This window comes from Chondrus crispus, genomic scaffold, assembly GCF_000350225.1.
Source record: "Chondrus crispus Stackhouse genomic scaffold, scaffold_356, whole genome shotgun sequence".
Classification (NCBI taxonomy): Eukaryota; Rhodophyta; class Florideophyceae; order Gigartinales; family Gigartinaceae; genus Chondrus; species Chondrus crispus.
This window is the reverse complement of record NW_005179244.1, coordinates 36,762-48,829: the sequence shown is the minus strand read 5'-3', so window position 1 is coordinate 48,829 and position 12,068 is coordinate 36,762. Positions and strand designations below refer to the sequence as shown.

Genomic DNA, 12,068 nt, shown 5'->3' with positions numbered 1-12,068 from the left:
CGGGAGCCCACACGCGCGGGACGCAGACGCGGCGCGGCGCGCGGGCCGTAAAGCGCCGCCGCGCCGCCGAGGACACGCCGGCCGTGGTGCGCGCGCGCCGCAGGGGCAGCGAGCTCGCCGCGGTGATGAACGCCATGCTGGTTGCTTCTGGTCGGGGGTGGCGCGGGCTGCAGGCGAGACGGACGTGCGGGGGGAAGGCCGCATTTCATTCACGCGCTGCCGGCCGAGAGCTGGCGGCATGCAATGCGGCGCGGCGCGCTGATTGGCGGGTGAGGGGGAAAGGTGGGCCATTGGTGCACCTGGCACGGAACGGTGCGCCGCTGAGATATTTTTGACTCGCAGAGGCAGTCCAGATTATGTGCACACGGCTGCTCGTCTTTGAGGGTGCGCCCTGGTATCGCATCGTGCTCATCGAACCCTTTAGGACATTCCGTAACAAACACTTTTAAGTTACTCCGCTTGCAAAAAGACATACGCCTACCTGAGCGGAGAAAGCAACGCACCTCGCGTGCTAGCCCTCATGGCCAGCACTGCCAACGTTCCTGCTCCCAACCCCCCCATCCCCCCCAACTCCACACGTTCCACTCCAGGCACAAAAAAACGTAAACACGCACCTCACAAGTCGTGAATTAAATCCGCGAGCTTCGGCTCCTGAACTCTGAGCGTCTCGAGCGCCTGTAGCACAATCTGCGTCACACGAGGCGCCGAAACTCCCATCCTCTTCGCCACCTCCCTCCCCAGTACTGGTTTCCCATCCTCCAGCCCAAACCGCATCACCAAAATGTCCGCGTGCCTCCTCCTGAGCCTGCGATAGCACGCCTCCTTCACCCTCCGTCTGACCTCCTCTCTCGCCAAAACTTCGTGCGGCAGCTTCCCCTCCCACCGCAGCATGTCCAACCCGCACCCGTCCCCCACGGGCGCGTCCAAAAATACCCCGCCCCTCAGGTGTCTCTCGGCCCCCCTCACCAACCGCAGCGGTTCTCCCGCCGTCACCGCGGCCTCAGCCTCCTCGCTGGGCCGTCGTCCATTCTCCCTCTCAAACTCTGCGCGGAACCTGCCAAGCTTCCCCGCGGCCACGCGCAGCCGTTCTGGCAGCGACACGATGCAGCTGGCGGGGGTCATGGCCCTTCTACACCTGCTCCAGATAGCCCTGCATGCGTACGGCGCGAAGCGCTCGCCCCTCTGGAGGTCGAACTTCTCCGCGGCTCTGATCAATGCCAACGAGCCCTCTTGCACGAGGTCAGTCAGGCTGACGCCGGCGCCGGCCGCGCCGCCGGCCGCTATGTGCACGCGCCGCGCCACGCGCACCACCAGGCGCAGGTTGGCGTGCACCAGGGCGTCGCGCGCGCGCAGGGCCTTGCGACGCTCGCGCAGCAGGCGCGGGGGGGAGACGCCGAGCGCGGCCGCCAGCTGCGCGTCCGTGGGGGGCGCGCGCAGTTCCGACGCTAGGTCCGCGCGCACGCGCTCGTGGATGCGGAGTGGGCGCACCTTGAGAAGCAGCGCCCGCTCCTCGGGTGACGTGAGCAACGAGTGCTCACCGAGCTCGCGCGAGAAGTCCTGGAAGGCGTCGTGCGAGGGCACGGTCTCGGGGCGCGTGCGGCGTGGCTTCGAGGGCGCCGGGCGCCGGCGCGCCGGCGGCCGGCGGGGGGAGGTCGCCGCTGTGGCGACGGTGAGCGCGGCGTGCGGCGGGAGGGGGCCGACGAAGGCGGGGCGGCGCGCGGGCATGGTGGTAGTGTGGAGGGCGGGTAGTGTGGAGTGCGGCCGTGTTGAGGGAGGGGGGTGGGGGAAGGGTGCATCGCAGGAGGCATGGGTCTCGAATACTAATTTAATACGGTATTGTAACATTATGTGCATGGGGCTCCGATGCGCGACGGAAGGATATATGCACAAGTTCCACGTCGGGCGGCTTAATTTGCACGGCAAGATTTGCAGTCAATCCGCCGCCACCCCCAATGCAACGGACACTTGGCTGCCAGCCAATTTCCCCTCCTCAAACCGGTGTGCTCCACGAGAACCCACCTCAGCAAACCATCAACCTCTGCAAATGTACCCAGGCAACCCCGTCACCTCCCCCACGCACCTCCGCCCTAAACCCCCCTGCATCCTCGCATAACGCCCGCAAAACTCCGCCACCTCCCCCCCGCCCCACCTCCTCTGCAGACCGCCCGACCATCAGCCGCTCCACCGCGTTCCCCTCTGCCACCGCCACCGCCCTCTCGCCGTCCCCTTCCAACACCACGTACAGCTTACCCCACCCCCATCCCCACCCGCCCCCCGGCGCTCCCCCACACACGCCGCACCTCCCCAGCTCGCTCCCCGCCCGCCGTCTCGTCCCACACCCCTCACACACACGGTGCACAAGCCCTTTCAACGCCTCCCTCACCCGGGCCCCCGCAAAACCCACGCGCACACGCACCCCGACCACCCGCACGTTGAGCACGGTGGCCTGTTCTCCCCGCCCGAGCTTGCCCACTTGCCCCAGCCTGACATCCTTCTCCCGCACCGCCTCTTTCGCCACCACGTCGGCCTTCTCCCGCGCGGGTGCCACCGCCAGCCTCTCACAAACTCCCCGGGGCCACGGTCTGCTCCTCACCCTTCCCTTCCTCGCCAGGCGTACCAAGGGCCCGAACTCTCTCCCGCGCCACGCAAAAACTTGGGCCGCCCCGCGCTCGTCCTCGGCGACCCTGGTGATCATGGCGTCGTGCGTGAACTTGAGGTAGGTCGCGCCGGATTTGTCGGCGCACGCTAGCACGCCCGCGACATGTACCACGTCCATAGGACGCAGCGCGGCCGCGCAGAGCGCGTCGCTGCCCCACAGACGCAGCTCAAGCCCGGTCGGGAGCGTGCCGTCCGCCAGATGCACCACGCACAGGATGAGCGGAGGCGCCCGTGGGAGCGGCCGCGGGCCGTCGATGCCGAGGATGACGCCAAAGAGAGAGAGCGCGTGCGAGGTGCCGCCAGCTAGCGAGAGCGAGGTGAGGGAGCGCGAGAGCGGCATGGCTGCGGCGGGAGCGCACGTCGCGCTTCGGTGTGGGGGCGGGCCGTGACTGTGGTGGGGTAGTGGTGGACTTGTTGTGGTGTGGATGGGGAGAAAAGTAGTTTACTTTTGTACTGTAATTTTAAGAGAAGTGCATGACGTGCACGCAGGCGCTCTGATGTGCGTGCTCCTTTGTGCATCTGCATACTGTACCAAGGGTACTGTAGTGGGCTGAGAAGCAAAATACAACCATCGCTCCCCCCGCATCATTAACCATGTAACGCGACGCATCGCGGCAGGCTTCCCCGGAGTAACAAAGGTACGGAAAACAAGACAAGTCAAAGTTTATTTAAACCGTCGCCTCCTCGACAGCGTACGTGACACCAACCAACTCCTCGAATCGCGCGACCTCATCGGCCGAGCCATAGCACACCTGCGAGCGGTCCTCGCACGATTTGATCTTAATATCCAACACGCTGCCCGCGCCGTTGCTCGACTTCCCTCCCGCCTTCTCGATAACATATCCGATGGGCAGCACTTCATACAACACCCGAAGCTTGGCCTTGGCCGACGGCGACGCCGGGTTGCAGAACACGCCCTTGCCCTTGACGAGGATCTGATTCACGTCGGGCACCATGCCGCCCGTGTAGCGCAGCTGGTACTTGTTGGAGTAGTAGTGCTCCAGAAGTTTAGCGTATCCAGGGTTGTCCTGTGCGGCGCGCATGTTTCCGGGCGCGAACAGCTTGCCCTCGTTGACGGTCGAGAAGGCCGCCGTGTGGATCCATGACCCGTGCTTGGCAGAGAAGTCGTCGATGAGAAGGAACTCGTGCGCGCCGTCCACGCCGTCGATCGCTAGCGTGATTGTCGTGCGCGGGCCGTAGATGGTGAGCCCCGCGCAGACGACGCCGTGCCCATCCTGCCCGACGAACCTGTCACCTTTCCACACGCCGAAGATGCTGCGCAGGGCGGTGTACAAAATAAGGACAGTGTTGAATCAAACAAACAGGTTAAGGTTAGTCGTTCTGCTTGCAAGAGCTGCTTTCAAAAAAATCAACAAATTCGGCCACAAGACTTGTCATTGCTTACGTTCCGACGGAAAAGTTAGTATCGATAATGGAGGAGCCATCCAAGGGGTCAAAGGCGACCGCGAACTTTCCTCCCGGCGTAATCGGCTTCTCAATGGGCAGTTCCTCAGACGAAGCGACGGCGACAACGCCAGACTCGGTGAGGTTATCGAAGATAACCTTGTCAGCGAGCACGTCAATAGCCAGCTGCTCGTCGCCAAAGTCGTTAAAACAGGACATCTTGTCGCATGACGCTGTACGGATCTTGTAGGCAACCTCCTTGCAGGCGGCGAAGATGCCGCGGGTGCACTTGCCGAGGTCCTTTTCGGCGCGCTGCAGCCAGTCCTCCAGCGGCTCACCGGTGGCGATCATGGAAATGGCAGCGCGGGGGGAGGGGGTGGGGGTGCGGAGGGCGACGCCTACTCGCAGGCCCAGAGGTCTTGAGGCAACAAGGCTAGAGGATTTAGAGGAAAGAGCCGTGCGCGAGGAGGTGCGGGTCGAGGACAAGCGGGCGACGGTGGCGGCGGGGACGAAGGCAGACATGGTAGTGGGTGCGATTGCGAAAGGGTTAGGAATTGGTGAAAAACTGTTGATGAGGGAGACTGCGGGGAGCGGTCGCAGTTGTTGAAGACGAAAGGAGTTTGTGGGGAAGAGGAAATGCAGAAGTGGACAGAAGTGGGTGTAGCTGGGGAATGAGAAGCGGGTGAGTGGCGGGGTGGTTTGGGGGAGATTGAGAGCATGTTTGTGGCTGTGGCTCATCGCCCCAGATGTGTGGTCTCCTTCGAGCAGTAGATACAAACATGCAGAATCCGCGAAAAATGTCTGCATTTTTACCCGCGTTTACCCGCAGGTAGGCGAGTCTACCAGTAACGTCCTTGTGTGCAAAATTTGCTGGAGACTTGGCGCGTGGCTATTGGTTTGCTGAAGCATTGGGGAAAGCAGCGTGCCGCTTGACGCAGGGAACGGCGTGGGGAGTGCCTGCCAGCCCAACCCTCAATCGTGCTCCCTTCTTCTCTTCTACATGCGCTTCTCTGCGTACTGGACATAATCCCCATCATCGATATGCACATCCCTCCGCTTATCTATAGGCCAGTTGTACACATACACCCACGCCGCCAACGCCTTCCGCTCCCCCTCGTCCTGCCCATCCATCTCAATTTCCACAACCTGCAACAAAGCAACAAGACATTTTGCCACACACCGATCCAGGCAAGTCAGCCCCGCGCTTTTGTCTTCACCTTACACTCCAAAGGCTCTCCGCTTGCCACAATGCAACACGTACCTCTCTCGTATACTCCTGCGGCGTCGTATACTCCGGCGCGATGCCCTCATACCGATCGAGCGCCTCCCAGCAGCCGTCCTGCACCCTGAACACGTCGCCGACGACGGGATCTCCCGCCTCTCCCTTGACCATGCCCGGGTACGCGCCGACGTCCCACAGCTGGTGCCCGCGCAGCACGCCAGTGCCCACCCACTCTCCGCGCGTGTCGAGCAAGTGCGGGGGGCGCATGTGCCGCAGCTGGTGCGGTAGAAGCATGTAGGAGCGCCGCAGCGTCCCGTACACGAAGAGGAACGGAGGCGGTGCGGGTGCCGTGCCGGCCGCAGCCCCGCTTCCTGCAGGAGGCGACATTGCTAGAGCTGCGCAAGAGAGAGAGGGGACAGGACTTCTCTGCGGATGGACATGTTGCGCCCTCTCTACACTCATGCTTCGTTTGTGGTGGTGTGGAGTATGTATAGAGGAAGTGGATGCCAGAGGCTGGATTCAATTGTCCAGGCTATGGTCAGAGAAACCCACCCAATTCATTGAAAATTTTGCGACTTTTTACTGTTCTGAAAATTTCAAATGGAAGGATGTTCACACGCATAGAAGCGTACCGTATTTGTTCAGTCGCGCAGCCATCGCCGAAGAAAACCATCCTCCCAACTTTTCTTCTCACCTCTACCGCTCCGCCTTGCTTTCTCGGACCCACCATCGAAGAATACGAGCATGGCGCAAATATTGGAAGCACATCTGCGTTGGCACAGCCTCGGGGCAGCTTTGGCATACACTTCCACGAGAGAAAGTCATCATTTGTTCTGGAGTCGCAGAGACGGAAAATCTTGAGTCTTCACACCTCTCAATCCTCAGGAGGCATAGGAGGAAAAGGGTGAAGCAAGAGCAAAGCTGTTTTGCGGACGGAAGACAATTTCTGCATGACCAAGTCGCAGAAGTCTTGTTTTGTATTGAATGTTGCTTAATTAAATGGAACCACCAATAGTGGAGCAGTGCGCCATAGATCTACCGCAGCACCCTGAAAGTATCGTCAAATTATGGCCCTGCCTCCAATACACGTGTGCGACTCAAAGCAAGCATGGCCACAGTACGACGCCATATCGATTTCTCCTGCCATGCCTCAAGGTTGGAGAGCATTTCTGTCGCCGCCGCCATACGAACTCCCGTCCTCAGTCCAAGTCACCACAACCTCGAGTCCACCCGCCATGAAGTTAGACCCATCCGCGCTGCGCTACCTCAGCGACGATGACTTCCGAGTCCTGACGGCCATTGAGATGGGAATGCGCAACCACGAGCTGGTCCCCATCCCGCTCATCAGCGCCATTTCCGGCCTTCGTCATGGCGGCTACATGAAGTCGCTGAAGGAGGTGCACAAAAACAAGCTCGTTCACAAGGAGACAAAGCGCTACGTCGGATACCGCCTGACTAGCATGGGCTACGATTACCTCGCGCTTCGCGCCCTCGTCAAACGCGGCGTCATCGAAGCCGTCGGCCGCGCCATAGGCGTAGGGAAGGAGGCCGACGTTTTCATAGTCTCCGCCTCCGAGGCCCTCATGGACGAGCTCCCAGATCTTTCCGACACGCCGCATCTCGCCATGAAAATCCACCGACTGGGCCGCACCTCGTTTCGCGCCGTCAAGCAGAAGAGGGATTACTTGGTCCATCGGAAGTCGGCCTCGTGGATATATTTTTCTAGACTAGCCGCGACGAAGGAGTACGCCTTTATGTGCGCCTTGCATGAGAGGGGCTTTGCCATTCCAAGGCCGCTTGGCCAGTCCAGGCACGTCGTCGTTATGGAGCTGTGCAGCGGCGTCCCGCTGACCCAGGTGTCCGAACTTGGCGACCCGGTGGCAATCGCCAATAAGCTTCTGAAGTTTGCGGTGAGACTAGCCCAGCACGGCTTGGTCCACTGCGATTTGAACGAATTTAATATCATGATTGATGACGACGAAAATATCACTGTCATCGATTTTCCTCAGATGGTGTCCACATGTCATGTCGACGCGGAGGAGTTGTTTGATCGCGACATCAACGGAATCCTTCGTTTCTTCGTGCACCGCTTCGGAGTCGTAGAAACAGACCTTACGCGTCCGAAATTGAGCGCAATCCTTGCGGAAAGAGGAGATGAAGACCAACTCGATGCGATGGTCGCCGCCAGTGGTTTTAAAAATATTGCGAATGAAGACCAGTACGGTGAGCAGGATTTAGGTGGCGAGGTGGACGGCGAGGACGAAGAAGTCTTCGAAAACATAGACATGCGGAGCTTACAGTTGTCCGTCCCTCAGGAAGATTTCACTGATCACGAAGGGGCTCCAGCCGCGGGTTGCATCCCAAATTCCTCAGAACGGGTGAGCGGGGACGATGCTGGTGTGGAAGAAAATTTGGAAGTGGAATCCAGGGCAGGTTTTGACAAGCCTCAACCGGGAATGGAAATCAACCGCGCTCTGATCGAGTCCCGAGTCCGCCGACAAAGAGGAAATCAATCACAGCGGCGTCAAATGGCAAGAAGAAACGTTGTCAAAGACTCAGAGAAGCGAAAAATCAAGGTGGAGATGTCATCTGACTTTTGGTAGCCTGCTGAGCCAAGCGCGCCCATACGTCTCAACGATTCACTGACGTATACTGTGGGGCTTTTCGTTTCCCTCTATCTGAGAGGCGCCTTGTCCGCGATTCAATCTGAAGCTGGGAGCACCCTTGTTTATACACCACCATCGGCATAAAGGAGGCATCATGCAAGAAGGCTATCCGCGCGTCATGCCGTAGCTACGACGAGGTATGAGATAGTTGCGCCACTTGAAAAGTAGAGGGAGCACCTACTCATCCCTGAGGACACTGCAAACATCCACTCACCTGGCAATGCACTGCTGAAGGACCAGTCTCCACGATGAACATTTAGCCGTCTCCAAACACCACTTCTTGTTTATTCACAGCCAAACGGTTTGGCTTCGAAATCACGGTCGGTCAAGACTGCCGCGCATTAGACACAGCTTATGAGCCATGGCATGCGTGGCTTTGACGCCTTTCTAACAGTAAGAAAAAACATAAAAGCTCGGTCTTAGGAGCCAGTAGGCCTCTCCTTGCCCAGCGATTTATTACTGCCATCAAATGGCATCTACCTGACCGCAACTTCTTCCGACGTTTCCAGTGCCTCCAGCATTGCTTGTTGGTCCTGAAAGATACACGCCTGAACAATATTCTCAACGTTTCCGTTCAAGAAATCCTGCAGAGAAAAGTTTTGTCCCAATCGATGATCGGTACACCGAGAGTCTTTGTAGTTGTACGTCCGGATTTTTTCCGATCGTGAGCCAGTGCCCACCTGGCTTTTCCTTCTCCCGTAAATTTCCGCGTTCTGCTCGGCAAGCTCAAGTTCGTAGAGCTTTGCTCGCAAAATTTGCATAGCTCGCTCTCGATTTTTAAGCTGAGATCGCTCCTGGGTGCAGAAGATCCGAATGCCTGTGGGCTTATGCATCAAATCAACTGCAGTTTCGACTTTGTTCACGTTCTGCCCACCAGCTCCTCCAGACCTTGTAGTGCTGAGCTCAATGTCCTTTGGGTCAATTTTGACTTCGACATCGTCAACCTCTGGCATAATTGCTAGTGTTGCCGTGCTAGTGTGTACTCTCCCTTGGGTCTCAGTCGCAGGAACCCTCTGCACCCGATGCACTCCAGCTTCGTATTTCATCTTTGAGTACACTGCATCTCCCCGGATTTCCAAGATGCACTCCTTGTAGCCACCATCGGAGCCCTCACTTTCTGATACAAGAGCAACGCTCCAACCCTGCTCTGCTGCGTATTTCATGTAAACCCTGACGAGGTCGCCAGCCCAAATGGAGGCCTCATCCCCACCAGTTCCGGCGCGAACCTCCAACATACAGTTCTTTTCATCGTTTGGGTCCTTCGGAAGTAGTAAGATTTTGAGCATTTCCTCCAAGTCACGGAGATGCTGCTCTAGGGAATTGACTTCTTCCCGTGCAATTTCTTTCATTTCGGCATCATCGGAGGCTTCAGAGAACAATTCCTTCGCTTCCTCCAGAGCCGATGTTGAAGCCATCCAGTCATCATAAGCAGCGACTACGGGCTCAAGTGCAGCCCTCGCTTTCGAAATTCGCATAAGCTCCTTGCTATCTCCGCAAACATCTGGATCGGCAAGCTGCATAGTCATGCTGTCAAACGTTTCCTTGGTTGACTGGAGCTTTCGAATCATGGCTCCCGCGTCCATACGAGCAACCCTTCGCACCAAAGGCCGCCTTCGAGTAGCACGTGGACGAACAAGTCCGCAGCCATGCCATCTGCAACCTCCCAAGGTGTTGCGGTTGAACACAAACTGGTTGCTGCGGAGAAAAAGTGGACCGGCGAAGCAAATTCTCTTCTTTGGGTGAATTGACATCTTCTATCTGCTCAGGTTGCCCAGGTTTGGAGAAAATCGTTTCAGGAACCAATTGGAGTTTCCCAGAACAATCTTTTCTTCTTGAAACCGTAATGCTTTGATAAGAATGCTCGTCCGTTGGCGCACAAATCGAGATGGCCGTGCGTAAAGAGGTCAATCTGGGTGGTCATATTCAAGGGAGTTTGAGATCATGCAACACGTCTTAAAATTAACGCATGTTTTTCCTTTTTCTCGGATTTTACTATATGGCCTCCATGATTTCATGGCTCTCAAGAGCCATGAAATCATGGAGGCCATTTAGTGAGATCAGTGACCGTGATATTTCGCCTTGAAATCCGTTGGTATGGCCAATGCTTACAGTAATCGACTGATCGCCGCCAGAGGTAGCCTTCTGCCGTTATTGAACTTCTACTTGAGTTGAAGTTGCAAAATGTTCTAATCGGGCTTCAGCATTGTACATGTATCAAACTCGCCACATAAGAGCTCAACGACCATCAATAATACGAATTGACATTTTTGTCAATGAAAGCAATCGCCACCCCAACGCTTTATCTTAACAATGAGATTTCGCCACCTACGATGGCGACTGTGTCTTTGAACCCAAATGCAACGAAGCCCCTTCGCTCTTAGGCTAGTTTTATCACACGCTCATGTATCATGCAATGGGTCCCTGCCCCTTCTCTGAATATGGCGTGGTACATGACTTGAGGGAACGACTTCCCGATGTACAGAGCACCTACGATGCAAGCCACATAGTTGCCCCGAGCCAAGGATGAAAATAGCCTCCAGAAAAAAAAATCCTTTACTGTTTAGATATCAACTACGCTCCTGTTACCTCGAACCCCCCCCCCCCCCCCCCTACGCCTAAAGACGGAGCGGGACTTCATGGTCAGATCGGACTTTTTGACAAAATATTGAATTCACTTCACGCTAATGTTAGGAGACTCTCGACCAAGCCAAGCTTCCATGGTGCCCTAATGCGCAAAAAAGGCATACATCAGACCCACTTCACACTGGATATTTCGGGCAATCCTTGCAGCCTGCTATCAGTTTCCTCGTCAAAACGGACTGAATCGAATCGTTGTGAGAGCTCCTCCCTGTTTCCAGCTATTTCATGTGCGCATAAATAAGTTGCGAGAGTTTTAATCTGATTGCTACGGGGAGTCAGTCGCTCAGTGGTATCCCCGTATCTTGTGTGTGATTGCCATTGTTAGAATTGTCATGGCTCGTTTCGTATACTCACAAATCGTCACACTGGTAATTCATCCTCGCGGATTTTTGGAGTATTTCCAAGCTGCAATCGCTTTCCACCGTCGGAATCCACTAATACCATTTCTTCATGAATACCATCGAAATATCCTGGCATCAGAATTTTGGAACCATCTCTCGAGTTTTTTTTCTGGAAATATTGAAACCAACTCCGGGAATTGTACGGGACAAAATCGTTTCCCACTTTTGATATCTTTGGTGATGATAGCAACCCAAGGGCCAAGATTAGTGTAAGACAGAGGCTGATTGGGAGCAGGAACGTCCAGTTGTAAACTGCACAACTCGTATAAACGTCGTATACGTCCTCCTGTCTATCATCATCAATGATCTTTAAACTTAAGATTGCACGGTAAATGTCATCACGGGAGATCTCCTGAAATTTTTGCTGTCTCTCGTCAAAAGAAGCGAGTTGTGTCGGATTCTCGAGCTGAATAGTTCTATATATCGTTAGAGCTTCTCGAAAATTTCCTGGACTTAGTCGGTTCGTGCCGCATTTGATGGACCACATATAAACGGGAGCTTCATTTTTCTGCCACAGCGCCTTACCGTTTACTTTGGCCTCACCCTTAAATGTTTCTGCATGTGACTGAGATGCATACTCAAAATAAAGAAACTCGTCTGGCGGCCCTTCGCTCGTCCGTTGGGCAAATAAAAAGATGGCTCGATTCATCCCATTGCCTGTCAGGTCTCCCTGCCCGGAGAACCTAGTTCTGCTACCAGCTGTCTCGTTAAAGCCTACACAGATGAAGCCCAAAGCCGTCGTGGTAGCTTCAACGCCGACAAGAAGTTCGTTGGGTTTGTACACTTTCTCTAATTTGATGCTGCAGTTGCTGGCTACCATCGGAAGTTTGCGTTTATACAAACATGGGAGGCATTCTTTGCCCGTCAACTTTTTCGGCATTCCACTCGAAACCTGAGTCAAGTTTCCATCGACGAATGATACTGTGTGAACGAAAAAGGAAATGGCACCAAGTTCAACTAAGGTTCTGTTTGGTGAACTGTCTCCGGCACTGATGACGAGTCCTCTTGCCTGTTTTGGTGAACAGTTTTCGGATACACCAACGCCAAGTTCAGTGATCAGCTCAGAAACAATGAGAA

The 12,068-nt window shown here is 55.9% G+C and overlaps 7 protein-coding genes; 2 read left to right on the top strand and 5 right to left on the bottom strand.

Moving 5' to 3' along the window:
• Positions 1-209: 209 nt before the first annotated feature.
• CHC_T00000523001 (hypothetical protein) lies at positions 210-473 on the bottom strand. Its single transcript, XM_005717840.1, has one exon. It carries the CDS (start codon positions 471-473, stop codon positions 210-212), a length of 264 nt encoding a protein of 87 aa, XP_005717897.1.
• Positions 474-1,846: 1,373 nt separating this feature from the next.
• Positions 1,847-2,113, top strand: CHC_T00000522001 (hypothetical protein). The gene has a single exon (XM_005717839.1). The coding sequence runs from the start codon at positions 1,847-1,849 to the stop codon at positions 2,111-2,113; it is 267 nt and encodes an 88-aa protein (XP_005717896.1).
• Positions 2,114-2,961: 848 nt separating this feature from the next.
• CHC_T00000521001 (hypothetical protein) lies at positions 2,962-3,183 on the bottom strand. The gene has a single exon (XM_005717838.1). It carries the CDS (start codon positions 3,181-3,183, stop codon positions 2,962-2,964), a length of 222 nt encoding a protein of 73 aa, XP_005717895.1.
• Positions 3,184-3,306: 123 nt separating this feature from the next.
• On the bottom strand, positions 3,307-4,723 carry CHC_T00008369001 (sedoheptulose-1,7-bisphosphatase). XM_005717837.1 is given in 4 exon segments: positions 3,307-3,326; positions 3,327-3,933; positions 4,064-4,584; positions 4,585-4,723. The coding sequence occupies 2 exon segments, from the start codon at positions 4,582-4,584 to the stop codon at positions 3,327-3,329; spliced, it is 1,128 nt and encodes a 375-aa protein (XP_005717894.1). The 5' UTR covers positions 4,585-4,723; the 3' UTR covers positions 3,307-3,326.
• Positions 4,724-5,275: 552 nt separating this feature from the next.
• Positions 5,276-5,746, bottom strand: CHC_T00000520001 (hypothetical protein). Its single transcript, XM_005717836.1, has one exon. The coding sequence runs from the start codon at positions 5,744-5,746 to the stop codon at positions 5,276-5,278; it is 471 nt and encodes a 156-aa protein (XP_005717893.1).
• A 773-nt stretch (positions 5,747-6,519) lies between these two features.
• On the top strand, positions 6,520-8,412 carry CHC_T00000519001 (hypothetical protein). XM_005717835.1 is given in 2 exon segments: positions 6,520-7,887; positions 7,888-8,412. 1 exon segment carries the CDS (start codon positions 6,520-6,522, stop codon positions 7,885-7,887), a length of 1,368 nt encoding a protein of 455 aa, XP_005717892.1. The 3' UTR covers positions 7,888-8,412.
• Positions 8,413-8,426: 14 nt separating this feature from the next.
• On the bottom strand, positions 8,427-9,533 carry CHC_T00009509001 (Peptide chain release factor RF1, Rhodoplastic). Its single transcript, XM_005717834.1, has one exon. The coding sequence runs from the start codon at positions 9,531-9,533 to the stop codon at positions 8,427-8,429; it is 1,107 nt and encodes a 368-aa protein (XP_005717891.1).
• Positions 9,534-12,068: the final 2,535 nt, after the last annotated feature.

Excerpts from the sequence above, each read along its gene's own strand:
- CHC_T00000519001 (XM_005717835.1), top strand. The coding sequence starts at position 6,520 with ATGAAGTTAGACCCATCCGCGCTGCGCTACCTCAGCGACGATGACTTC.
- CHC_T00008369001 (XM_005717837.1), bottom strand. The coding sequence starts at position 4,584 with ATGTCTGCCTTCGTCCCCGCCGCCACCGTCGCCCGCTTGTCCTCGACC. Across the intron at positions 3,934-4,063 it reads ACTAACTTTTCCGTCGGAAC|CATCTTCGGCGTGTGGAAAG; the intron begins GTAAGCAATGAC and ends CGCCCTGCGCAG.
- CHC_T00000523001 (XM_005717840.1), bottom strand. The coding sequence starts at position 473 with ATGTCTTTTTGCAAGCGGAGTAACTTAAAAGTGTTTGTTACGGAATGT.
- CHC_T00009509001 (XM_005717834.1), bottom strand. The coding sequence starts at position 9,533 with ATGGACGCGGGAGCCATGATTCGAAAGCTCCAGTCAACCAAGGAAACG.
- CHC_T00000521001 (XM_005717838.1), bottom strand. The coding sequence starts at position 3,183 with ATGCAGATGCACAAAGGAGCACGCACATCAGAGCGCCTGCGTGCACGT.
- CHC_T00000520001 (XM_005717836.1), bottom strand. The coding sequence starts at position 5,746 with ATGAGTGTAGAGAGGGCGCAACATGTCCATCCGCAGAGAAGTCCTGTC.
- CHC_T00000522001 (XM_005717839.1), top strand. The coding sequence starts at position 1,847 with ATGTGCATGGGGCTCCGATGCGCGACGGAAGGATATATGCACAAGTTC.